We start from the raw sequence: 25,337 nt of genomic DNA, 5'->3' as shown, positions 1-25,337 counted from the left end.
TTTGCCAGCGGAGACCTCTTTGGATGGCCAGATTCCCAGCCTCCCAGGACGTTCAGGCTCTTATTTCCCATAAGCCTGTGGGTCCGTTTCCGGTGTCCTGAAGGTTTTTGGGCTCGGCGAGTTGAGGTGATCGCGTCGGAGGAAGTAATCAGCGCCGGGTCAGAACCGGCAGCGAGGCTGGGGGTGACTCCGGGAGGCGCCCGAGTTGAGGAGGCCCAGGTCGCGGACTGAGCATGTCGCGTTCGGAGCCTCCAGCCTGTGTGCGCGCGAGCGGCTGAGAAGGTTGGGTGTGTGACAGCCGGCGTGGCCAGGCCGGGGTGTGTCTCCGTAATGGTGTTTGCGATTGGCAATGTGTGATGGGGTGATGAGGTGCGTGGCCTTGTGGTTTTGCTTTGGCTGTTTGTGCTCCACGTTCCCTCTAGACTTTCTTTGGGCCTGCCAAAATTAAGTGACCGCAAGAGAAGGAGCCCTACGCGAAGCCCTAGAGTGAACGTTCCACGCAAGAAGGCATAGGTCCAGTCTTGGGATGAGCATTTTATATCCGCAGGTGTCCTCAGGACTTGCTCCTAGGAAGACGTGATGGGGAGGTCCCAGAGGTAAGATTCCTAGGAGGGGCGCGTCTAGGAACTCCTTCGGAGCCAGCTACCTGTTTCAGAGCCGCTGCAACCAGACCTCTGTCCCCAACAATTGCTGTCAACTCAGAGATAGAGTCCAGCCTTCCTTTCAATCCCATCTGATTTTGTGTGGATGGAGGCAGATATGGCTCTAGACAGCGTTTTGGTTTTCCGTTTTTGTTTCTGTTATGTTTTTTTAAGTTAGGTCTGTGCTCCAAGAAATGTTGGTGTCTCATGATTCTTTTTTGCCCCCTACTGCTGCCGGGTTTTTAAGAAGGACCCTGAGGAGGAGGAAAGAATTGCTGCATATTTTGAAATCAAGGTTCAGGTGAGTGTGTCTTTCTTTCTTTCTTTCTTTCTCTTTCTTTCTTTCTTTCTTTCTTTCTTTCTTTTCTTTTCTTTTTCTTTCTTTCTTTCTTTCTTTCTTTCTTTCTTTCTTTCTTTCTTTTTTTTTCACACAATTACTTTTGTTTTTAGATCATGGGAATATTTGCTTTCCTTGGCCTGCAATATTACTGGTAGTGTCTATCCTGGGTTTTCCTTCTGGTGAATGACCCACCCTACTCATGTATCTCGCTTCTTAGTGACCCTCTATTGCCCCTATTCTCAATCAGTAGCTAGCTGTTCAAATGGCAAATTATTCAAATCCTTCAGTGCATTCTCCTTTTCTGAGTATGTGATGATGTAGAAATACACCTCCTAGAGATTAGTGTTAGAGTTTTATTTTAGGCTATGATTACTTGAGGAGGTTGGTATTTGAGTGGTATCATGTGCAAACTATTTTCTGTCTTCTCCACAGTCATGATTTTTAAATCAAGGCAAGGTAGAAGGATTGTTTCCGTTAATAAATGACAACGTTGTGAGGCTTTTAGGGTGTGGGAATGTGGTTGGTCTTTGAGCATAGGGGTTTGCAGTTTGCACCAACAAGGACAGAACCTTTCAGATAATCTTTAGGTAGAAATCTGTAACATTGCTAAACATGAGTTATTTCAGGTCCCACTTTGTGAGTGTTGTAGAAGCGGTACTGTGTTATGGCTAAGAGTAAGGCTCTGGACCTAGAGCATCTGTATTCAAATCCTGGCTCCACCTGTTACTAGCTCTGTGAGCTTAGGTGACTCAGGCTGTCTCTGTCATTATTAAGGCAAATTAAGGCAAAATAATGCCTACCTCATGGGGGTTATAAAGATATAAAATGAGTCAATGTGTGTGAAGTTCCTTACAAGAGGGCCTGCCCCATGATACAGGCTTAGTGAATATTAAGATTTGCTGTCACATGGTGATTCTGGATCATTTCACATCAACTTTTTATGATTGAAATTTGAGAGAAACATGAAGATGATTGTGATGGGTGCTTGCAAGTTTAAAAAAGTGACCAGATGCTCAAATGGTCTAGTACAGGAAATCTTAACCTGAGGTCTTGTTCCGTTTATGAGCTGCCAGGTGATCGCAAACCCCTTGAAATTGAGGCAGAATTTTTGTAAATATTTGTAAATTTATTTTTTTAAGGGGGCAAAATGTCTATAATTTCATGAGATTGTCAAGTGTGCATGACCCAGAAAAGGTCTAGCTTCATTGGTCTGGAATTAAGATTTAATAGCTGGGAAGGAACTTTTACAAAATTAGGGTCCAGTGATATGGAAACAGTTAAGTAAATGGCAGTATATCCTGTAATGGAATAATGTGCACCTAATAAAAATTATGCCTATAAAGAATCAAAAGGAAAAATGTAAATAATAAAATATTAAGTACTAGTTGTAGTAATGAACAAAAGTCCCCAAGATTATGATGAGTTATATAAGAATCCCATTCAGTGAAAGTCTTGAAAGACATTTTTCAGGAATTGTATCCAAAATGTTTTTTAATTGACTCTTCAGTGAAGAAGTGGAGAGGTGTAGCCACACTTGTTGAGCATCTGTTCTGTACCAGATATTGTTCTGTTTATGTGCATATATTTCCTTCCTCCGACTTTGAAGGTGACTTACATAATTGGTGTTCATTGTGGGGGAATTTTTTTTTTTAAGATTATTTATTTGACAGAGACAGAGGCAGTGAGAGAGGGAGCACAAGCAGGGGGAGTATGAGAGGGAGAAGCAGGCTTCCCGCCGAGCAGGGAGCCCGATGCAGGGCTTGATCCCAGGACCCTGGGATCATGACCTGAGCCAAAGGCAGACGCTTAACGACTGAGCCACCCAGGCGCCCCTTCTTTTTTTTTTTTTTAAGATTTCTTTATTTTTGTGAAACAGAGTGGCGGGGGCGAGCTTGAGCTGGGGGGAGGGGCAGAGGGAGAAGCAGACTCTCCGCTGAGCAGGGAGCCCGATGCAGGACTTGATCCCAAAGGCAGATGCTTAACCGACTAAGCCACCCAGGTGCCCATTACAGGGGAATCTTGACAGTGAAAGTGTCTCAGTGTCGTGGTGAGCTTACAGCTACAGACGTTCAACAGCTAGTAGGTGCACTTTGTTTCCGGCACACTGATGTTCAGTGTTGGGTCTGTTTTTTCAGTTTTCTTAATGGCTGAAAGATGCCCCTTCCCGATCATTCAATTTTTTTTTTAAGATTTTATTTATTTATTTGAGAGAGAGCATGAGGGGGGGAGGGTCAGAGGGAGAAGCAGACTCCCCGCTGAGCAGGGAGACCGATGCGGGACTCAATTCCAGAGCTCCAGGATCATGACCTGAGCCGAAGGCAGCCACCCAACCAACTGAGCCACCCAGGCACCCATCAATTTTTTACATTTGGGAATATCTTTGCATTTCTGATGATGAAATTAATATAGGTTTGTTGCAAAAAACGCAACAATCCAGGAAGCATATAGAGAAGGAAGTTAAAATTACATCCTCTAAAGTTAATCATTCTTAATACTTTGGTGTGTTTCTGTTTAAATTTTTTTGTGCGTGAGCCTATGTGTCTGGTTTTGTTTCTGCAGAATAAGATAACAGTAATTGGTGATACAATTGAGTTGAAGACTCTCTAGCTCTTATTTTGAAGAAGAAATCCAACCCAGATGTGGGTTTTATTTTAATCTTGAATATGTAGAAAGAAGAGGGAAGTGTCAGTGATTTCTTATTTAAAAACCTGAAGTATTAACAACTTTTAGGCATATAGAAACACCATTTAAAAATTAGTTATAAGGGTGACAAAGACTTTCAGAATTAGATTATTTTAAAGGTTCCTTCCATAGAAAATAATGATAATTTTCCAGTGTATATGTTCTGTCTTATGAAAATCTATTTCATAGGGGCGCCTGGGTGGCTCAGTGGGTTAAGCGTCTGCCTTCAGCTCAGGTCATGATCCCTGGGTCCTGGGATCGAGTCCCGCATCGGGCTCCCTGCTCAGCAGGAAGCCTGCTTCTCCCTCTCCCTCTGCCACTTTTTCTCTCTATCAAATAAATAAATAAAAATCTTATTCCAGAAGGTAGAATAAGAAGGTTATAGTGATAAATATTCAAATAAACCACCAATTGCACAGAACAAGATCACATCTCTGGTTAATGTTCTCTTAACCAACTGAGCCACCCAGGCACCCTCTGGTTAACGTTCTCTTGACATCTAATTGGGTAATATTTTCTGAGCCTGCTTTATGATGCTGAGTCCTGTCTCTGTTTGCTGCTTCTGGGAGGAGGGGATATCTCCTGTATGTCTTTCTGAGACCCTGTTTTGCTTATGTTGTTACTTGGGAAGAATAGCAAGCTCAAGGCTGGGCTGTGAAACTTTAATTAACTTTGTAAGAAAATAGACCTGAAAAGTACAGATTTTATTATGAAAAAATGGAAAGGGGTGTTAACTTTCCTTAGAATAAGGGACAATAATCTTTTGCATCTTCGATAATGACTAATTGTTGTACACCTGCTGTTGTTATTTTTGTTGTTGTTGTTGTTTTAACTAATCTCTGCACCGAACGTGGGGCTCAAACTCATAACCCTGAGATCGAGAGCCACATGCTCCTGTGAAGGAGCCAGCCAGGCGCCCCTGTTGTACACCAATAATTTTTGTGGATTTTCTCACATAATCTTCAATGCAGCCCTCTGTGGTAGACAATGTTCCTATTCGTCTTTTTTTTTTTTAAAGATTTTTATTTATTTATTTAACAGAGATAGAGAAAGAGCACAAGTAGGCAGGGTGGTAGGCAGAGGGAGAGGGAGAAGCAGGCTCTCCGCCGAGCAAGGAGCCCCATGCGGGGCTCGATCCCAGGACCCTGGGATCATGACCTGAGCTGAAGGCAGACACTTAACTGACTGAGCCACCCAGGTGCCCACCTATTTGTCTTTTATTGGCAAGGAAATAGAAGTGTTGAGAAACTGGTCACTGTGAAGCCCAGATTCACATCTTGAAAGTCCAACACCAGAGTTTTTATCTTAATATCAGATACACTTCCCACATTGTGTATACTTTACAAACCTGCCTGCCTCCCTAAGGAATTGATTACATGTGTTTTTCTTCATCAGTTAATATGGTCTAATACAACCAAACTAATGAGGACATAGCAGGCCACAATCTAGCAAAGCATTTGCTTACTGTTAGGTAGTTTCTGATTCTTTATCATAAATGATTTTTGGTTGAAATTTTTTTTAATTTTATTATGTTATGTTAGTCACCATACAATACATCATTAGTTTTTGATGTGGTGATCCACGATCCATTGTTTTCATATAACACCCAGTGCTCCATGCAGTACGTGCCCTCCTTAATACCAATCACTGGGCTAACCAACCCCTCCCTCCCCGCTCCCCTCTAAAACCCTGTTTGTTTCTCACAGTCCATAGTCTCTCATGGCTCATCTCTTCCTCCAATTCCCCCCCCCATTTTTCCCTTCCTTCTCCTAATGTCCTCCATGCTATTCCTTAGGTTCCACAAATAAGTGAAACCATATGATAATTGCTTTCTCCGCCTGACTTACTGCACTTAGCATAATCTCCTCCAGTCCCATCCATGTTGATGTAAAATTTGGGTATTCATCCTTTCTGATGGCTGAGTAATATTCCATTGTATATACGGACCACATCTTCTTTATCCATTCATCTGTTGAAGGGCATCTCGGCTCTTTCCACAGTTTGGCTATTGTGGACATTGCTGCTATGAACATTGGGGTGCATATGGCCCTTCTTTTTACTACATCTGTGTCTTTGGGGTAAATACCCAGGAGTGCAATTGCTGGGTCATAGGGTAGCTCTATTTTTAATTTTTTGAGGCGCCTCCACACTGTTTTCCAAAGTGGCTGTACCAACTTGCATTCCCACCAACAGTGTAAGAGGGTTCCCCTTTCTCCACAACCTCTCCAACATTGGTTGTTTCTTGCCTTGTCCATTTTTGCCATTCTAACTGGTGTAAGGTGGTATCTCAATATGGTTTTGATTTGAATTTCCCTGATGGCTAATGATGATGAACATTTTTTCATGTGTCTGTTAGCCATTTGTATGTCTCCTTTTGAGAAGTGTCTGTTCATGTCTTCTGCCCAGTTTTTTACTTGATTATTTGTTTTTTGGGTGTTGAGTTTGAGAAGTTCTTTATAGATCTTGGATACCAGCCCTTTATCTGTAGTGTCTTTTTGCAAATATTTTCTCCCATTCTGTGGGTTGCCTCTTTGTTTTGTTGACTGTTTTCTTTGCTGTGCAGAAGCTTTTTATCTTGATCAAGTCCCAAAAGTTCATTTTTGCTTTTGTGTCACTAGCTTTTGGAGATGTATCTTGAAAGAAGTTGCTGTGGGCGATGTCAAACAGGTTACTGCCTATGTTCTCCTCTAGGATTTTGATGGATTCCTGTCTCACATTGAGATCTTTCATCCATTTTGAGTTTATCTTTGTGTATGGTGTTAGAGAATGGTCGAGTTTCATTCTTCTGCATGTGGCTGTCCAATTTTCCCAGCACCATTTATTGAAGAGACTTTTTTCCATTGCATGTTTTTTCCAGCTTTGTCGAAGATTATTTGACCATAGAGTTGAGGGTCCATATCTGGGTTCTCTATTCTGTTCCATTGGTCTATATGTCCTAAAATTTGTATGGAATCAGAAAAGACCCCGAATCGCCAAGGAAATTTTGAAAAAGAAAAACAAAGCCGGGGGCATCACGCTGCCCAATTTCAAGCTATATTACAAAGCTGTGATCACCAAGACGCATGGTACTGGCACAAAATATTCTTTTTTTTTCTAAGATTTATTTTAGAGAGCATGAGTGGGAGGGCAGAGGGAGAGGGAGAGAGAATCTCCACCCTCTGCTGAGTGTGGAGCCTGAGGTGGAGCTCAGCCCCATGACCATGAGATCATGACCTGAGCTGAAACCAAGAGTCAGACAATTAACCGACTGTGCCACCCAGGTGCCCCTGGGTGAATATTCGTGTATGTACATCTATACTTCTTTAACCGTTTAAGAATACGTTTCCATAAGGGAATTTTGGGTAAAAATTTGCCCCAATTTTAAGAGCCTGAGATAGTACTTGGGAGGTAATACAATAATTGAAAGACATGGTTGTTACCATTAAGACAAAGAAGACTAAATATACATAGGAATAACTAGGCTGCCAGCAACAAAGGCCAATAAGCAATTCAGGCAACCTGTCTTAGGAACTCATAGGAAGGTAATTATAGGAAATACTGTTGGGTCATGACCAGCTTTTTGGAGGCAAATGGAATTTGTCCTGAGTTTTATACCTTACAGGTTTTATCCTACTAATGTTCATTGCTAAGTGAGACTGACAGAATCAGGTGATTCAGCAGTTATCGGTAGAGTATCGTCTAAAAAGACAGGTCAGATGCAAAATAAACCCATGTGTCAGAAGACGTGAAAAGAAACAGGCTTGCGATCTCATCAATATATCCATGACATTTCTTGGGGAATTTTAGCCATTTTTTTCTAAGCAGGACATGAGTGTATATAGAAATTATATAGTTAGTATAATGCATGGCCCTTGTTACAACAACTCTACAAATACTTAAACAAAAAGAACATTATTACCACAATAAAAACTTTATTGTATATACATGTATAACTTCCTAAACACTTTTTTCATCTATTGACATCTGATTGTCAATCTTTTCTATATTGATATACACATATACTTTATAAATATAATCACACTATACATCCTGTAAGCTATATTTTTTCCTTTTTTTATGTTCAGTTAGCCAACATATAATACATCATTAGTTTTTGATGTAGTAAGCTATATATTCTATTGACAGTATATCTTGATTATTTTCCCCAACTTAGCATAGTTTTATAGCATTTCATTGCATGGATGTTCTGAATGCATTAAGAGGTCAGCTTTTGGGGCTCAGGCAATTGTACATCCTGTCCACTCCTGTGTCTTGACCAACTTTCTTCAGCCCCAAGCCTGTGAAGGATGTTCTGGTTCAGACCATGTGCCTCTTTCTCAGCCCTGAGAAGTGGCGGTGGTGGGAGGAGGATCTGGTCTGGGCAGCACTCAGTAGTCCAACCTTCGGCCCATATCAGCATCCCCAGAATTAGGCACTGCCAGAAACCTTCCTCCTGAAGGACATTTGGGTTTTAGGTGAGAGTTCAGCTTCCACAGATGGTTGTGGGGGTATGAAGTAGAAACAGGAATGGAAGAGATAAAAGTTTATATTAGCTTAAGTCAGGATGGGATCACTTAAGCACACCTAGTCTAAAGCTTTTTTTTTCCTTCCCCAGCTCTGGCTTTTCTGGATTCTGTGCTTCACCAATCGAGGAACCCCATGGATTATTAATTAGTTCTTGCAGTTCTAGAACCATGACTGATGTAAGTTGTTATTTCTCTGTCCTTGAAATACTGTGATTTTTAGGTCATATGAATCTTCTCCTTAATTGTCCTAAAGCTTTCTGCATGACAGAACCCTAGTCCTGAACCTGCTTCTCAGTTCCTATTCCAGTAAAGAACAGTGCCAAATAGCCCAGTGTCCTTCTCATGTGCCTTTCCAATCAGTGTCATCATATCATTGAACACATTATCCAACATCTGTGTGCTCAGTCTTCTATAGAAAGCAGTGAAGGGATAGGAGTCTTTTGAGGGAAATGCTTGAGCTCCTGTCAAAGAATAACTCAAAGAAATATAATTAACAATTAGGACATTTTCACTCGTATACAAGGAAAACCAAGAGTAGATTGATTTCATCTATCAAGGCACAAACAGGATTTCTATAAGGGAAGGAGAAAAGAGAGAATGAAAGACTATAGACATTTTGAAAACAACAGTTACTCCTTTTTCAGATTAAGGTGCTGATTGGCAGGTATCTAGGAAAGAAACCATTCAGGATATAATGCCCTTAGACAGCTGGATGGTCACCCTAGAGAACGCTTTCAGTTGCTTGTGCATTCTCTGGAAGAGCTTTGGTGTTTACTTAGGACATGTCCACAGCAGGCTGTTTTGGGGAGTGCCCTTTGTTATCACCTCTGTCTTTTTTCCACTAGGGCTGTACGAGTTCCCTTATCAGAATTTCTTATTCTTGTGTCAGGTCTGTGAGGTGATGATTCAGTGATGAGGGTCTCATTTGACCACACAGGCAAACTTGGAACTTCTTCACAAACCTGAGTTTCCCAGAGAAGATGGAATTTGGGTTTTCTTGGTCCCAGCCTCAGTTTCTGTGAGGCTTTGCAAGGCTTTTAGGATGAGGGGCCTTGTGAGTGGGTCTTTCCAGGGAAAGTGGTTCCCTAATCGATGAATACCAGTGTTAAGTTCATTTGGTTATTGACTAGGATGCACAGATATTGGGTGATATCTGTGTCATATACATTGTGCCCTTTCAATGGCCTCCAACTCAGGAATGAGGAAAAGTGTTAGGTGAGGGGTGGTTGATGGTAACAAGTAAGAAGGTGATCTGGATTTCTAAATACTGGATGATAATAGATTCCTAGAATGAAGAAAATAGAATTTTTGTCCAACCTAACTGTATAAATACAGTAGAGATATTAACCTCATGTATCTATATGATGACCTGAATTGCAGCCAATAAAAACATCTTATGTATTCATCATTATAAGAGAAAAGACTTACTATGTAATCTAACAGTGATTTACTTGAGGCTTTACAGTAATCCTTAATTTAATAGAAATCATTTTTCTCAAATAGAGATTTTATAGTGCATGTGGGAAAAAGTTTTATTTGTTTTTTTGTATTCCTTGAAAGTCAGTGCAGCAGGTCACATTAATGAAGAATTTATGAGGCAGGCACATAGCAGGTTGTGTGTATGTATACACACTCATCAACAGCCTTCCCCCACCCCCACTATTTGTATTTAATAGAAGAGAAACTGGGATTATTTTATAGATTACCAGACAGGTCTAGTTACTTCCCAATATCCTAGAAGTTTTTTTCTGTTGGAGCAAGATTCTTCTAGAACACGTAGACACTCTGCTTTAGCCATACAGATTTTTTTACTCTTCCCTACCTGTACATATCACAGGCTTTCAGCCTACTTGATTGTTATATTTTCCTCTTCTTGCAGTTTATCCTTCACAATCCTTTTTTTCTCCTCTTGGAAATATTTTCTTAAATCCTGAAATTTCTTAAATTTCACAAGTAATGTATGGGTTTTTGGTTTTAGGGCTTGGTGACTTTCAGGGATGTGGCCATCGACTTCTCTCAGGAGGAGTGGGAGTGCCTGGACCCTGCTCAGAGGGACTTGTACGTGGATGTGATGTTGGAGAACTATAGTAACTTGGTCTCATTGGGTAAGGTCATCTGCCTGAAATATTTTAGTCTTTCTCTGCACCATCGGCTTTTGCTATGGGAATGATAGGGCTGTCTTTGAAGAAACCAGGTGAATCTCTTCTCCCTGTGCTCAAAGGCATGTTTTGATATTTGTTGGATTAGAAATGGGTTCATCGAGCTCCTTCCTCTTCCCATACCTTCACACCTTCCTCTGGCTTTTCCTGCAGTGGCCTCTCTTCTTTAATTACTAAGGAGCTGAATTTGCATTATGGGGCATTTAATTCATAACCATTGTCAAAGAAACCAGGTTTCACACTGTGTTTAACTTTAGCATATCTAGAGATGATCTGTGACCTTGCTATTCAAAGTGTGGTTGTTTTGAGAAACCGTAGGAAGACCAGAGCAGAGTTAGTGAAGGAGATGACACCAGGAAGTTAGTGAAGGAGCTAGATAAAGCCCAGGTGATAGGCAGTTTTGTTGGTTTGGAGGAGGAATGTGGATTGTTTTCTCAGTGATTAGAAGCCTTCATTTGGTTTATGTGGGGTTTTAGCTTTTTTTATTGTTAAGTATTACATACTTTTTTAAAAAAGATTTTATGTATTTATTTGAGAGAGAGAGAGAACGAGCATGGGGGGGGGAAGGGTCAGAGGGAGAAGCAGACTCCCCCCTGAGCAGGGAGCCCTATGTGGGACTCCAGGATCACGACCTGAGCGGAAGGCGGTTGCCTAACCAACTGAGCCACCCAGGCGCCTGTTAAGTATTACATACTTAACATCAGCTTCTTCTGGGGCTTGTTAGGTCCTACCCTAGACCCTCAGAAGAGAGTCTGCAGTTACACAAGATCCCCAGGTGATTGTTATACACATTAAAGAAACATTGCTCTTTGTTATTTTTTGACCAAAATGCGGGGAGTACAGCTAGAAACAGGGTCTTGATGTACTGTGACTTTGCAAAGAGCCTCTCCATTTTATGTAGAGGAGGATTGGATAAACAGAATTCATTTTATACTAAGTGAACAAATTGCTTTTCAACATATTTGAGGTTAAAAGTTGCAATCTGAACTTTGCATTTTACAAAGTTAAATTCAACACTGAGTTAAATATTAAAAATGTCTCATGAAACTTCTTTTTCTGTTAGCAAAATAACAACAGTAATAATACTAATCCTAATACTTAACACTGTGCTTACTATAAACCAGGCTGTGTTTTAAGCAGAGCAAATACTTTAGCTTATTTAACTTTAACAACATCCCTATGAGGCAGGTAATGTTTTTGTCAAACCCTTTTTATAGATGAGAATACAGACACACATACATTGTAAGTGACTTCCCAGGGTCACACAGCTAGTGGGAGAAGTAGCAGCAACTGAGCCTGTAAGGAGGTCTGGCTCATGAGTCTGTGTTTTCAACCACTGTTTTCTATTTGCTCCAAAGAGAAGGCGCCTGAATGAATCTACAAGATCATTTTCCTACTGATGTGATCTCATGCTTTTCATTTCCATCATACTTCTCTTCTGTGAAGTCTTTATCAATATTATTTTTACTTTTTATTGCAAATTTAACCAAATGTTTTGAGCTCATTAAAAAAAAAAGTCTATACCATATAGCATTTCTTTTCTTGCAAGCAGACACTCCATTTCTCAGTTGGATGTGACATTATGGGAGCAAGGACAAGAGTCCTGGATGGTTGTGAGGGGAGGGCCAAGAAGTTGGAACCCAGGAAGGCAAAGGCAGGAGGGAACCATCACTGCAGGGAACCAACCTCACAGGTCACACAGGAGGAGAAGAAACAGGTGGGATGGTGTTTGGAAAACTCCCTACGAAGGACCAAGGCCTCTGGAGGGAGGAAACTGAGATCTCATTTTGGGCTACCAAACAAACTTTCATCTGATCTCATTTCTTACTCTTTGATTTTCTTCTCGTATTACCCTCCCATTTCAGCAAGGAAGGCATTCTCTTTTGTTTCTGGTGCAACCATTCTACTTCTATGTCGGATTCAGCTGCTTTCCAGCTCTTTCACATTTCTGCATGTGTATGAATGAATAAATGCATTCATTCATAAGTTATGCAAGTATTTTGACTGCCTGCTTCTAGCCAGGCATTGTACTGGGCACTATCAATACAGTCATGTGCAACATTGATAACTTGCGCATTCTCAAATGCAGTTTTATGTAGTCAGAAAGAAACTGAAAATAAGTAAATAAATAAGTACATAAATAATGTCATATAATGAAACATTGGTTAAAGAAGGTAAAGAGCATAAGAGAATAGAAAATGATAGAAATTGACAGGCCTAATTTAGATAAGATGGTCAGGGAAAGCTTTCTTGAATAGAAACATGAAAACTGGGATCAAATTTTATGACTATTTGGGGGAGGAATATATCTGTCACAGTGAACAGTAAATGCAAAGGCTCAGTGGTTGCAAAGAAACTGTTGGAATTGTAAGAAGGACAGGGCAGAGTTAGTAAAGGATCGTAAAGAAATTAGGTTGGTGATGGAGCGCCTGGGTGGCTCAGTCAGTTGGGCGTCTGCCTTCGGCTCAGGTCATAATCCCAGGGTCCTGGGATCGAGCCCCGCGTCGGACTCCCTGCTCGGCGGGAAGCCTGCTTCTCCCTCTCTCACTCCCCTGCTTGTGTTCCCTCTCTTGCTGTGTCTCTGTCAAATAAATAAATAAAATCTTAAAAAAAAAAAAAGAAATTAGGTTGGTGACATAGGTGAGGGCTCAGTAATACAGTTTTTTTGTTGTTGTTTTAGGGTTTTGGGTTATGTAGCCTTTCAGTCTGAAAGAGTTCATACATCTTTCCTTGACTTGAATTCCTAGCTGCTTTTGAAGATTATAGGCCAGTTATTTTGTAAAGTGTCCCTCATTTGAGTTTGTCTGCACTTTTCTTCATGATTAGACTTAGATTTATGTATCTTTGGCAGTAATATCACAGAATTGATGCTGTGTTCTTGCATTCTGTCAGGTAATACAAATGGTTTGTCATTACTGATGATACTTTGAGCACTTGATTAGGTTAGTGTCTGCTGGCTTCCTCTTTGTAAAAAAAATTTTTTTAAAAAGATTTATTTATTTATTTATTTGACACAGAGAGAGAGAGAGAGAGAGAGCACAAGTAGGCAGAGCAGCAGGCAGAGAGAGAGAGGGAGAAGCAGGCTCTCCACTGAGCAGGGACCCTGACGTGGGGCCCAATCCCAGAACCCTGGGATCATGACCTGCGCCAAAGGCAGACTCCTAACCGACTGAGCCACCCAGGGGCCCCTCCTCCTTGTAAAATTAATAATTTTTCCTTTAATGGGTATTTTTTGAGGAGGAACTTGGAAACTATTAAATGTATCCCTCCAAATTTTCAATTTATTCATATATTTGATCTTTAGTTGGTGGGTTGTAAGCTCTTCTTATTTATTTTGAAGTTCAAAATATTTGAGCTTGTCCCAGATTTGATCTATGGGAACCCTCTCCTGAGGCTTCTGTGTCCTTTGGCACAACTCTGTTACTCATTGAGCATCTCCTTATCTTTTGACACAACAGCTTGTTGGCTCATCTTGTACTTACCCTGCTCCAGTCCTAAAGTCAACCATTTCTTCAAGGTGTCCTGGTTCCTTTTAGTCGAGAATGGTAGTTAGAAGCCAATATTTTCATACTAGGGTTGCTCATTGCTGTTGGGAGATGGGTGCTCCCAGGTCTCTGAGTGGTCAGAGCTAGGGAATATACTTATATACATACATACGTGTGTACACACACATTTACATCTGTGTATTGAAAACCATGAGATGACACCCACCTCCCCTCCAGCAACCCTCAGTTTGTTTCTTATAGTTAGCGTCTCTTATTCGTCACCTCCCCCTTTGTTTTTATCTTATTTTATTTTTCCTTCCCTTCCTCTATGTTTATCTGTTTTGTTTCTTAAATACCACATATGAGTGAAATCATGTGGTATTTGTCTTTTTCTGACTATTTCACTTAGCATATTATCCTCTAGTTCCATCCATGTCATTGGAAATGGCAAGATTACATTCTTTTTGTAGGCTGTGTAATATTTCATTGTGTATGTGTGTGTGTGTGTGTGTATATACACACATATGCCACATCTTCTTTATCCATTCATCTGTCAATGGACACTGGGCTCTTCCCATATTTTGGTTATTATGGACATTGCTACTATAAACATTGGGGTGTATGTGCCCCTTCAAATCACTATGTTTGTATCCTTTGGATAAATACCTAGTAGCGCAATTGGTGGGTCATAGTGTAGTTCTGTTTTTAACTTTTTGAGGAAACTCCATACTGTTTTCCAGAGTGGCTGCACCAGTTTGCATTCCTACCAACTTACTTTCTATATTTCTAACTCCCTTCTCTGACAGTGAAAAATTTGGCTTCCATTTTCCTTAATATGTTTTTTGCTCAAACGCTCTGTATGTAGCCAATCTTCCATTACCAGTACCACCACTTTGATCATGTGATTGACCTTCTCATCCTCCTTGGGCTGTGACCTCCATGCCAGGTCACAGACACTTGTCTTTAACCTTCTTGCACATGGGACAACTCTTTTATACTGACACCCTCCTCACAGAAGGTAACAATATTGGTTGACTTTCAGTTTCCTACTCTGGGCTTCATTTTATTAAGTCTTGACCCTTGAGTATGCATTTTAAAAAATATTCATTGTGGTGAAATGGGAAGTATTCATTAAGCTCTTCTGTTGTATACCTAAAGTGTGATGGTTGCCTTGAGGAAAACCAGTTTTGCAGTTGTTTGAATTGTGAGTCAAACTGGGTGTCCTTTCCCCAGAATACCACTTTGTTCTTGAAAGAATGCCCAACAGACAAACTTTTATTGTTCATACTTAGGTAGTTGGAAAAATGTTCTTATAAGCACGCCTTTGAAGACAAATAACAGTATTTGTTGCCAATGATTAATTCAGACTTTCAAGTAAAAATTAGAATTGTGTGAAACAGCTACCATTTTGAGCTTTAAAACTTCCCAACACATAAACATTTTTTTGATGCGATAGATGGTAATATTAACATATGATTTTTAATATATTGTGTAATGAAATATGTCAACATTTCAAAGATCTGCATAACTCAGTGAACCACTAGTTTTCATATGACCAGTGCATGATATTACAAAATTACGCCTGGATAAAAGATCATTCATAGTGCAGTGGATTTTAAGGTAACATAATATGAAAAGTTCACGGGTATAGTTGGATATTTCACATTGCAGCTAACCTTTGAGAGACTGTCTCTTCTCAAGTTTTACTACACTATCAAAGAGTAACATATTTATAGTATCAAAAAATAACAATTACATATAGGTGGGAGGCTAGATTTTCTTCATATACTTCAATCAGAATAGCGTATTGCCACAGAGTGAATACAGAAGCAGATACGAGAATCCAGTTCTCTTCTATTAAGCCATATATTAAAGAGATTCACAAAAAATTAAAATAATACTTATTTTTTGTTACTTTGGGAAATATAATTTTCACAAATTTGTTATTTGTGTTAACAGGCAATGATTTATTATTTTCAAGTGAATTAATAAATATCTTTAATTTCTCAGTTTTAATTTCTAATATGGTATATCAAAAACTATAACTCACACAAAAGTTCTTTTTAGTCCTCAATAATTTTTTAATATTTAAAAAGAAGTTAAAACTATATTCCTTTGCTAGCATTGTTAAGCCTTACTTACCAAGTAATTATAATGCAAGTTCTTGCATGGCAATTCAGATTGGTTGAGCTAAATTCAAGTTTACTGAACTATTTATTGATGCTAGACTGCACAAAAGTGCACTCCTTTTAGTTTACATTTGACCATCTCAAAGTAGTTGTAATATTAGATTGGTCAGTTTAAATACCTTGGCTTCCTTTTGGATATACACACGGTCCTTATACCCAAATGTTAATATATACAAAGCAATAAGACATTGTTAAGTAAAACAATAGTTACTGTAGTTTAGCTATGACCAACTGGCCATGACTAAAATTACTTCCCACAGATACATCCACAGTACTTCTCTACCCTTTAGTAAATCAACTAAAATGTTGTAAAATCACCATTAGATAAAAATACTAACCTTATGTATTTTGTATTTGAAATAAATTTATGCATGAGCAAGCAAAGAATTCATCAATAATTTTTAAGAATATAAGGATTCTGAAACCAACAAGTTTGAGAACTACTGCTCCAGATGATGGGTCTTTCTTTTTTTTTTTTTAAGATTTTATTTATTTATTTGACACAGACACAGCGAGAGGGGGAACACAAGCAGGGGGAGTGGGAGAGGGAGAAGCAGGCTTCCCGCAGAGCAGGGATCCCGATGCAGGACTCGATCCCAGGACCCTGGGATCATGACCTGAGCCGAAGGCAGACGCTTAACGACTGAGCCACCCAGGCGCCCCTGATGTGTCTTCAATACATGGTCTCTGTGAGGACTCAGATGAATGCCTTTTTTTTTTTTTTAATAAATTTTATTTATTTATTTGACAGAGAAGGAACACAAGCAGGGGGAGTGGGAGAGGGAGAAGCAGGCTTCCTGCGGAGCAGGGAGCCCGATGCGGGGCTCGATCCCAGGACCCTGGGACCATGACCTGAGCTGAAGGCAGACGCCCAACAACTGAGCCACCCAGGCGCCCCCAGATGAATGCCTTTTTCCACTCAGGCTGTGTTACTCCAACTACCTTGTGGAGAGTCACTGTATAGATACATAAATTAATAATTGGTTATAGATCCAAGGGAGGGAATCCCTGCATAGATTTCTGGGACTCTGTTACATGGCTCCTTTATTTACTTAACCTTGAACTACAAATTCCAGCTACCTTAGCAGCCCTGAACTCAGATCCTTTGCCCAGTGAGACAACTGCTCTCTATTTGGAGAGCATTTCCCTGTATCTTGTTTTGGAGGATGCAACCAGGCATAAAGGGTGAATATAAAGTTCTCCTGATAATCTTCTCTAAAAGTTTCTCAGCCCTGTGTCTAGTATCCTATTTTATAGCTTTTGGTTGTTTGTGGTTTGAGAGTTAAGTCTAATACCGGATTTTTCTTCACAGCTAGGGCTGGAAATCTCTCACCTTCATTTTGAAGAAATTTTTTGCTTTATATAAAACTCTAGATTTTCTAGCTTTCTTCCTTCAGCCATTGAAGATATCATTCCATTGTCTGGTAGCTTCCATGGTTACAGATGTGAAGTCAGTGGTGATGTTTAGTTGTTCCCCTAACTTTAATGTCCCCCCTTCCCCGCCTCCTTTTACTATTTTTCCTTTATCTTCAGTTTTCAACTGTTTGATTATGTTCTCAATTGTTGCTTTTCTTTGTATTTATCCTGCTTGCAGTTTGCCTATTCATACATTTCGAGAACATTTCAACAATCTTTTCAAGTACTTACTTGGTTTTGTCCTCTTTCTAGAATGCTGTTGCCCGAAGTTGGATTGTTTGATATTGTTGCACAGATCTGACACTGTTCTTTTTTTTTTTCCCCTTCTTTTTTCTCTTTGTGCTTCTGTTTGGGTTTTTTAGTTGTAGAATTTCCGTTTTACAATTTTAGAGTTTCCATTTCTTTGCTGAAATTTCCCAGCTGCTCACTGTCCATGTTTTCTTCCAGAATCTATAAAATACAATTGATTGGCCTTGCCTGTTGATTCTAATATCTGTGTCACCTGTTCTTTGTCTCTTTGGTGGGTTTTTTTGGGGGGGGTGATTATATGTTGTACTTTCCCTGTTCCTCACCTACCTCATAATTTTTTATTATGTGCCAGACATTTTGAAGAACAGTAAAGAATAGATGGTTCCCTGCCCATAAAAGTATATGCTCCTTTCTCAGTTATTTAGGGTGAGGGGATGATAACTCAGATCCCACCAAGCATGGAGCTGAGCTGGGACTGAATCATAGCTTTTATTAGTTTCAGTTTATTTCTGGCTTCAAATTAGATGTAAAAATCTTTCTTTGCCATAAACTTCCCACATGACCATGTGCTTATCTCTTTGATTGTCTCAGGATTTGAGCGAAGTGGAGGTTGTATTATAGTTTTAGTTGGTTTTGTTTCACATGTTTCATCTCCAGTAGAGCCTTGGAACTTAGTAACTGCTTGGCTTGCAGAATTTTGTCTGCTTTCTGTCCCAACACTAATCACTCAGAAAAATCCCTGTGAAGAAGTATTATGTAGTTTAATGTTTTATTTTATTTTGTTTTGTTTAAGTATAGTTGACCTACAATATTAGTTTCAGGTGTGCTAGATTTTGTTTTTGAGTTTGGGGATTTTCTAGATTCGAGTTCATCATGCCAGCCTACACAATCGTTAAAAGTTCAGCTGAACCACACTTGGGCACATAAGGGCTTGATTGATGGAAGGGCACATTTGGTTCAAGGGGTCATCCATATGGGGAGATAAGGAACTTGTTAAAGTGATCTTTGTGGAATCCTCCAGAAAGCTGGTAGATCAGAGCATTAAGATCATAAAAGCTGAAAAGTCAAAGCTGAGATTGTTGTTCAACAGGGTAGAGACATGGTGCTTAGCAGTGAGCTTAATAAATCTCCCAATTCACTTATGGGTATTATTTCCAATTTGTCTTGTATTTCTCTGTTGAGGTTTTTTTTTTTTTTTTCCTGGTAAAATTTTCTGGGAAAGGAAATAAAATCTGTGGTTTTCTTGTTTTCTTTCAGATTTGGAGTCAACATATGAGACCAAAAATACAATTTCAGAAAAAGACATTTTTGAAATAAATTTTTCCCAATGGGAGATGAAGGAAAGAAGTAAAACTCTTGGCCTTGAGGCATCCATTTTCGAAAATAATTCTAAGTGCAAAAGCAAATTTGAGGGACCACAGGGACATCAAGAGGGATACTTTAGTCAAATGATAATTAGCTGTGGAAAAATGCCCACTTATAGAAAAAGTAAATCTTTTAGTGCACATCAAAGAATTCATAATAGAGAGAAACGCTATGTTTGTAAGGAATGTGGGAAGGCGTGTAGTCATGGCTCAAAACTTGTTCAACATGAGCGAACTCATATAGCTGAAAAACACTTTGAATGTAAAGAATGTGGGAAGGACTTTTTTAGTGCCTATCAGCTCACTGTGCATCAGAGATTTCATACTGGTGAGAAACCCTACGGATGTAAGGAGTGTGGGAAGACCTTTAGTTGGGGATCTAGTCTTGTGAAACATGAGAGAATCCATACAGGTGAGAAACCCTACGGATGTAAGGAGTGTGGCAAGGCCTTCAGTCGTGGCTATCACCTCACTCAACATCAGAAAATCCATACTGGTGTGAAATCTTACGAATGTAAGGAATGTGGGAAGGCCTTTTTTTGGGGCTCAAGCCTTGCTAAACATGAGATAATTCATACAGGTGAGAAACCTTATAAATGTAAAGAATGTGGGAAGGCCTTCAGTCGTGGCTATCAACTTACTCAACATCAAAAAATCCATACTGGCAAGAAGCCTTATGAATGTAAAGTATGTGGAAAGGCTTTTTGTTGGGGTTACCAGCTTACTCGACATCAGATATTTCATACTGGCGAGAAACCCTACGAATGTAAGGAATGTGGGAAGGCCTTTAATTGTGGCTCAAGTCTCGTTCAACATGAGAGAATCCACACTGGCGAGAAACCCTACGGATGTAAGGAATGTGGGAAGGCCTTCAGTCGTGGCTATCACCTCACTCAACATCAGAAAATCCATACTGGTGAGAAACCTTTTGAATGTAAGGAGTGTGGGAAGGCCTTTAGTTGGGGTTCAAGCCTTGTTAAACATGAGAGAGTCCATACTGGTGAGAAATCCTATGAATGTAAAGAATGTGGGAAAGCCTTCGGTAGTGGCTATCAACTTACTCGACATCAGATATTTCATACTGGCGAGAAACCCTATGAATGTAAGGAATGTGGGAAGGCCTTTAATTGTGGCTCAAGTCTCGTTCAACATGAGAGAATCCATACTGGTGGGAAACCCTACGAATGTAAGGAATGTGGGAAGGCCTTCAGTCGTGGCTATCACCTCACTCAACATCAGAAAATCCATACTGGTGAGAAACCTTTTAAATGTAAGGAGTGTGGGAAGGCCTTTAGTTGGGGTTCAAGCCTTGTTAAACATGAGAGAATCCATACTGGTGGGAAACCCTATGAATGTAAAGAATGTGGGAAGGCCTTCGGTAGTGGCTATCAGCTTAGTGTTCATCAGAGATTTCATACTGGTGAGAACCCTTATCAGTGTACGGAATTTGGGAAGACCTTTGTTTATGACTCAAACCTTGTTCAACATGAGAGAACTCCTAGTAATGATAAGCCTTATGAATATAAAGGTTGTGGGGAAGCCTTTATATGGACAACTTATTCAAATGAGACAGTTGATACTGGTGAAACTTTATGATTGAAGAGATGAAAGAAAATTTTTTATGTGTATAAACAATGTGAGGAATCTTGAGAAAGCTTATGAATGTAGGGAATGTGCAAAAGCCTTATCTGTGTGTGGACAATTTACTTGATATCAGAAAATTCATACTAGTGAGAAATACTTTGAATATAAGGAATATGAAAAGGCCCTTAGAATTTTATACAATTTTATTGAATATCAGTTTATACTGATGTGAAATCATTTAAATGTAAGATGTGTGAAGATCTTTATTCATGGCACAAAAGTCTGGTAAACATTGGGGAATTTGTACTCATTAGAAACACTTTAAAGAATGTAGAAAGAACGAAAACCTAATTCAGTTTTTGCTGTGTGCATTAGAGAACTCATACTGCTGTGAAATTTTATGAATTTAAGGAATGTGATAAATATCTTAGGCTATATCATAGAATGAATGCAAATGAGAAACCCTTTAAATTGGGATGTAGGAAGGCCTTTAGACAAGAACTACTAAAACTGTTGTCTAGAGACTTGTGCCAGTCCATAAAATTGTTACCTGTCCATCATGAGATGAATGTGGAAAATAAGAGTAAGTGTTGGGAAACTTATAGCAATTTCATATTGCCATAACATTTTTATTGTGTTTATAAAAATATCAATCAGCTCATGAATGATTAGAATTTAAAAAGTTTGCCCTTTCCAAGAAATAATTTGAGAGACAACATTCAGTTTTAAAAACATGAGACAAGTCACAATATAATTTAATTAGAATAAATGCTTCACTTGTCACCTCTGTGATTAGAATAGCAGAATATTCACACTAAAGGAAGATTTGACTAATGTGTGAGTCACAACTTCCTTATGCCTATAATAGCATAATTTATAATAAGTAGTGTTCATTTAATGAAGGTATAGAAGCCTGCTGACACTATTCAACCTTTGTTAAACTTCAGTGAATTCATCCTAGAGAATAACCTTGTCAATGTAACAAATATAGGAAATCTCTCACACATGGCACAAACCATACTTAACTGTCCTCACCATTCCACCTTCTTACTACCTATGGGATGTTGGGAAAAATGCTTATCTCCTTTGGGCATCGTCTTTAAAATGTTGGTGATGGTAACTAATAGTCCTGTTTCAGAGATTGCATGGATTTAGTATGCATCAGATCCTTGGAAGAGTTATCTTATATGTATCCTATGCTCAATACATGTTTGCTATTGTTCTTAATATCTTCATCATTAGTATTACTAGTAGCGAATTCTTATGAAAAGAATGCTCATTGGTGTAATGGATTTAGAAGAGCTTCCATAACCACTCATCCATTTGAATTTGATAGTTCTCATTATGGATAAAATCTAGAGAAACACAAACTTGAGAGGATTTTTATTCAGAGTTTATCCCTTAAGCTGCATAAAAAATGAAGGCTGAAAAGAAATGTGGACTTAGTGTTAAAGATGTTGGGAATATACCTATTGAAGAACCAGGGAGAGGTGTGAAACAATTTGCCTGTGATGAATAAAAACAGAGAAGTAGCCAGTGATTAAGATTCTCTGCTCACATTTTGACATAAATTACAAATTAAAAAAACAAAAAATTGTCCGTTTGGGAATTCTTTCCCCAAATTTTATTATTACAAATTTCAGACACTTAGAAAAATTTAAAGAACAGTATAATAAACATCCATGTACTCTATTTAGAATCAATAATTATTAACATTTGATCATATTTGCTTTCTTTCTGAAATTATAGGTATGTATGTGTACGTATACTTAACCATTATCTTATGACATAGAAGTGATACTTAATTCCTGAATATAGTAGCATGCATCTTTTAAGAATAAGAACAGCCTTTAATACCATGGTCACACAAGAAAATTATCAGTAATTCTGTAATATTCTTTTATATTCACTTCATATGTCCCAATACTCCCAAGGTATCCTATTGCTATTTATTTTCTAACCAGCATCTTTTCTATATTCATGTATTGCATTTGGTTATCATGTCTCTAGATTTTAATCTTGAAAAGACTTGGAAAGCTGTTTTACAGAATGCCATGCATTCTAGATTGGTTTCTTCCCTCATGGTGAGCTTTAATTTGTGTCTCTATCCTTTGTATCTCTCATAAAGTCGAGTTAGAGCCAGAGACTTAAACATTTTTGGCCAGAATACACCATATTTGGTGATACATACTTCATATTGCAATACACCAGAAACACATAATACCCATTTTTCTCACTACTGCCAGTGCTAAGTTTGGTCGTTTGCTTAAGATGGTGACTGCTAGAGCTCTCCATTATAAAGGACTAGAGCTCTCCATTATACAACTAGTAAGACTGGTGAACCTTTCAACTACTTTTGAAAATGTAGTCCTATCATATGTATGAAGTTCTGAATTAAAGATAAAATGGAAACAATTACAGATTGTTCAAAAAAGAATGATAGTTAAATTGTGTATCAGAAGTTGTAGAATGTGCCTGAGGCTCTATTCAGTGGAAAATACCTTTTAATGTGTCTTGGAGGAAACCAAGATGCATCTGGCCAGATGGAGGGCCAGAACTATGCTCTGTTTTCCCGTATCTACACCATCCCTGTCACACTGAACTAAGAAGCTAGAAAAATAACAAACCCTAAGCCAATATACAGAAGCAATTTATATAACTAAAATTGTCCCAGAACTTCTGAAATTATGTCTCAAAAATTACCAGTACTGAATAGTACTTGAGAAACAGTGGGATTCTCTGGTTAATGAAGCCTATGAAGTAGAAACTACTAAATCCCCCTCTCAAGGAAAAATCAAAAGCACCTAGTCAACTTAGAAAACTAAAGAGTATTCTATTGAGTGAAATTGTTTGACTTCATTTAAACTGGTGATCTCAAACTTTACCATGGAAATACTGATTCCCATTACCTATTTCCATCTTAGGGATATGAAACTGCATTGGGAATGCTGCCATAACTAGGAGGCCCTAAAGTTGGATATTTCAGTCACTAAGTCTGCTTGTTATGATGGAATGGTAGTTAGCATCATGCTCTCAAAGGATTGCCTTCTAATGTTTTCTTTTATTTGTGAGTAAAAATCTTTGTTGTATCTAAGTCAAAAGGGCTCCTGAGTTATCTCATGTCATTTCATCATCTCTTTCTGCAACTGTATAGTATTTAATTTGTTAATTGTGATAATTTCTATTGACAGATTGTTTGATTTTCTCCCATTCCTGGATATACCCGGGTTAATTATTGGTATATGTATGTATTCTGGTGCACTGCTAGATTTCATTTGCTACTATTTTATTTAGAATTTTTACATCTCATGAGTGAGGTTATATAAAAGTTATATTTTTGAGGTATTTTTGTTTGTTTTTGTATTGCAGTTACCTGTTCTTTAAAACCGTATGACTGTATTGGGTGGTTTTGTTTTGAATTGGAGATCTTATAATCACTTTTCTAGTTCCATCTGTTGATTTTCTTATCTTTGAAATTCTACTTTGGACACAACAAATTCAGAGTGCCCAGCACAATTCTTTTCAGGAGCCTTTGCAGCCATGTAGTACCAGCTAAGATTCACATAAAAGGAGCATTAATTACAACATTGAAAATCCTTCATTATGTCTTCTTGGGAATACTATGTTGGGAAATCAGAGCTCCTTATCAGACTGTTAATGATCGTACCTGTGCGTATTTTTCTCCATATACTGAAAGTGGAGTTGCTTGGGTTTGGTCATGGGTATGCCTATGTTCAACTTTAGTAAGTTTAATTTTTCTAAATAGGTTCCAAAAATTCCAACTGGCACTCCCACCAACAGTGTATGAATGTTCTGCTTTCTCCATATCCTTGAAAATATTTGGCATCATCAATTAAAAAGAAAAGTGTTTGCTACTCTGGTAGGTATCATGGTTTACATTTCCATTCTTTTCTGATTATTTATTCGCTATTTGGATATTCTTGCAATACTTGTCCACTCCTTCCTCCTGACATTGGATGTATTAGGTGTGTCCGGTTTCACAAAGCATTTGTAAAACTTGTAGGACAGCATTTACTGCCTCGGCAGTGACTGTGTGTGTGTGTGTGTGTGTGTTCCCCCACCAGACATGAGCTGGTTGGTGGCTGTGATGGAATCAGTTTTATCTCTGCATCTGTAGCTCCCAGTATGAACCATGACCCTTAGTTATTTGATACAGTTAGGATACACTCAGCAAAAATCAAAATACCAAACTAGCGTAAGCAATGAGGAAGTATATTGAGTCATATAACAGGCTTTTTTGGAGGGTGAGGAGAGAAGAGGTTCCAGAGATTTTTGATTCATAAGCAAAATGAAATATTCAGAGACTCAGATTCTCTTCTATTTTTCACTTTGTCTTCCCCAGTGTTGGCTGGGGTACCATGAAGGCTGACAGATTTCTAGACATTTTATACAGGCATGACAATATTGAGGGAAAAGAGTAGGAGAGATCATTTTCTGTGACTCCTAAGGGCAAAGAACATTTCCCATTAGTTAACAGTATGTCTGCTCTTAAACCTAATTGTTAACTTGGGTCATAGGTAATTTCTGAAATAATCTCTGGTATACTTTAAATTAATTACAAACTCAAAGTTTTTATTTAAATGTAGCAGGCTCATAAATTTTACTATCTTTTTATGCATGTATGAAGAAAGAACCAGTGATCCTTTATTTTAACAACAAAAATTTTTACATGTGTATATTTCATAAAACAGATGACAGTTTA

At 38.7% G+C, this 25,337-nt stretch overlaps 1 protein-coding gene across 3 annotated transcripts; it reads left to right on the top strand.

The window, feature by feature from the left end:
• On the top strand, positions 1-24,513 carry ZNF283 (zinc finger protein 283). Of its 3 annotated transcripts, none has more exons than XM_073886703.1 (6): positions 1-596; positions 889-942; positions 8,258-8,345; positions 10,147-10,273; positions 18,924-20,282; positions 24,381-24,513. In XM_073886703.1, exons 1-6 carry the CDS (start codon positions 580-582, stop codon positions 24,446-24,448), a joined length of 1,713 nt encoding a protein of 570 aa, XP_073742804.1. In that variant the 5' UTR covers positions 1-579; the 3' UTR covers positions 24,449-24,513. The 3 variants fall into 3 exon arrangements, with proteins under 3 accessions (XP_073742804.1, XP_073742805.1, XP_073742803.1); XM_073886704.1 differs by having other exon boundaries at positions 23,539-24,513; XM_073886702.1 differs by having other exon boundaries at positions 18,924-24,513.
• The last annotated feature ends 824 nt before the right edge of the window (positions 24,514-25,337 follow it).

The sequence above is a fragment of the Callorhinus ursinus genome, unplaced genomic scaffold, assembly GCF_003265705.2.
Source record: "Callorhinus ursinus isolate GAN/ISIS: 27379988/994484 unplaced genomic scaffold, GSC_fseal_2.0 scaffold71, whole genome shotgun sequence".
NCBI lineage: Eukaryota > Metazoa > Chordata > Mammalia > Carnivora > Otariidae > Callorhinus > Callorhinus ursinus.
This window is presented reverse-complemented; position numbering and strand designations above follow the sequence as displayed.

Coding starts and splice junctions, on each gene's coding strand:
- ZNF283 (XM_073886702.1), top strand. Junction 943..8,257: donor ATTTTGAAATCAAGGTTCAG/GTGAGTGTGTCT, acceptor TTCCTTCCCCAG/CTCTGGCTTTTCTGGATTCT. Junction 8,346..10,146: donor GTTCTAGAACCATGACTGAT/GTAAGTTGTTAT, acceptor TTTTGGTTTTAG/GGCTTGGTGACTTTCAGGGA.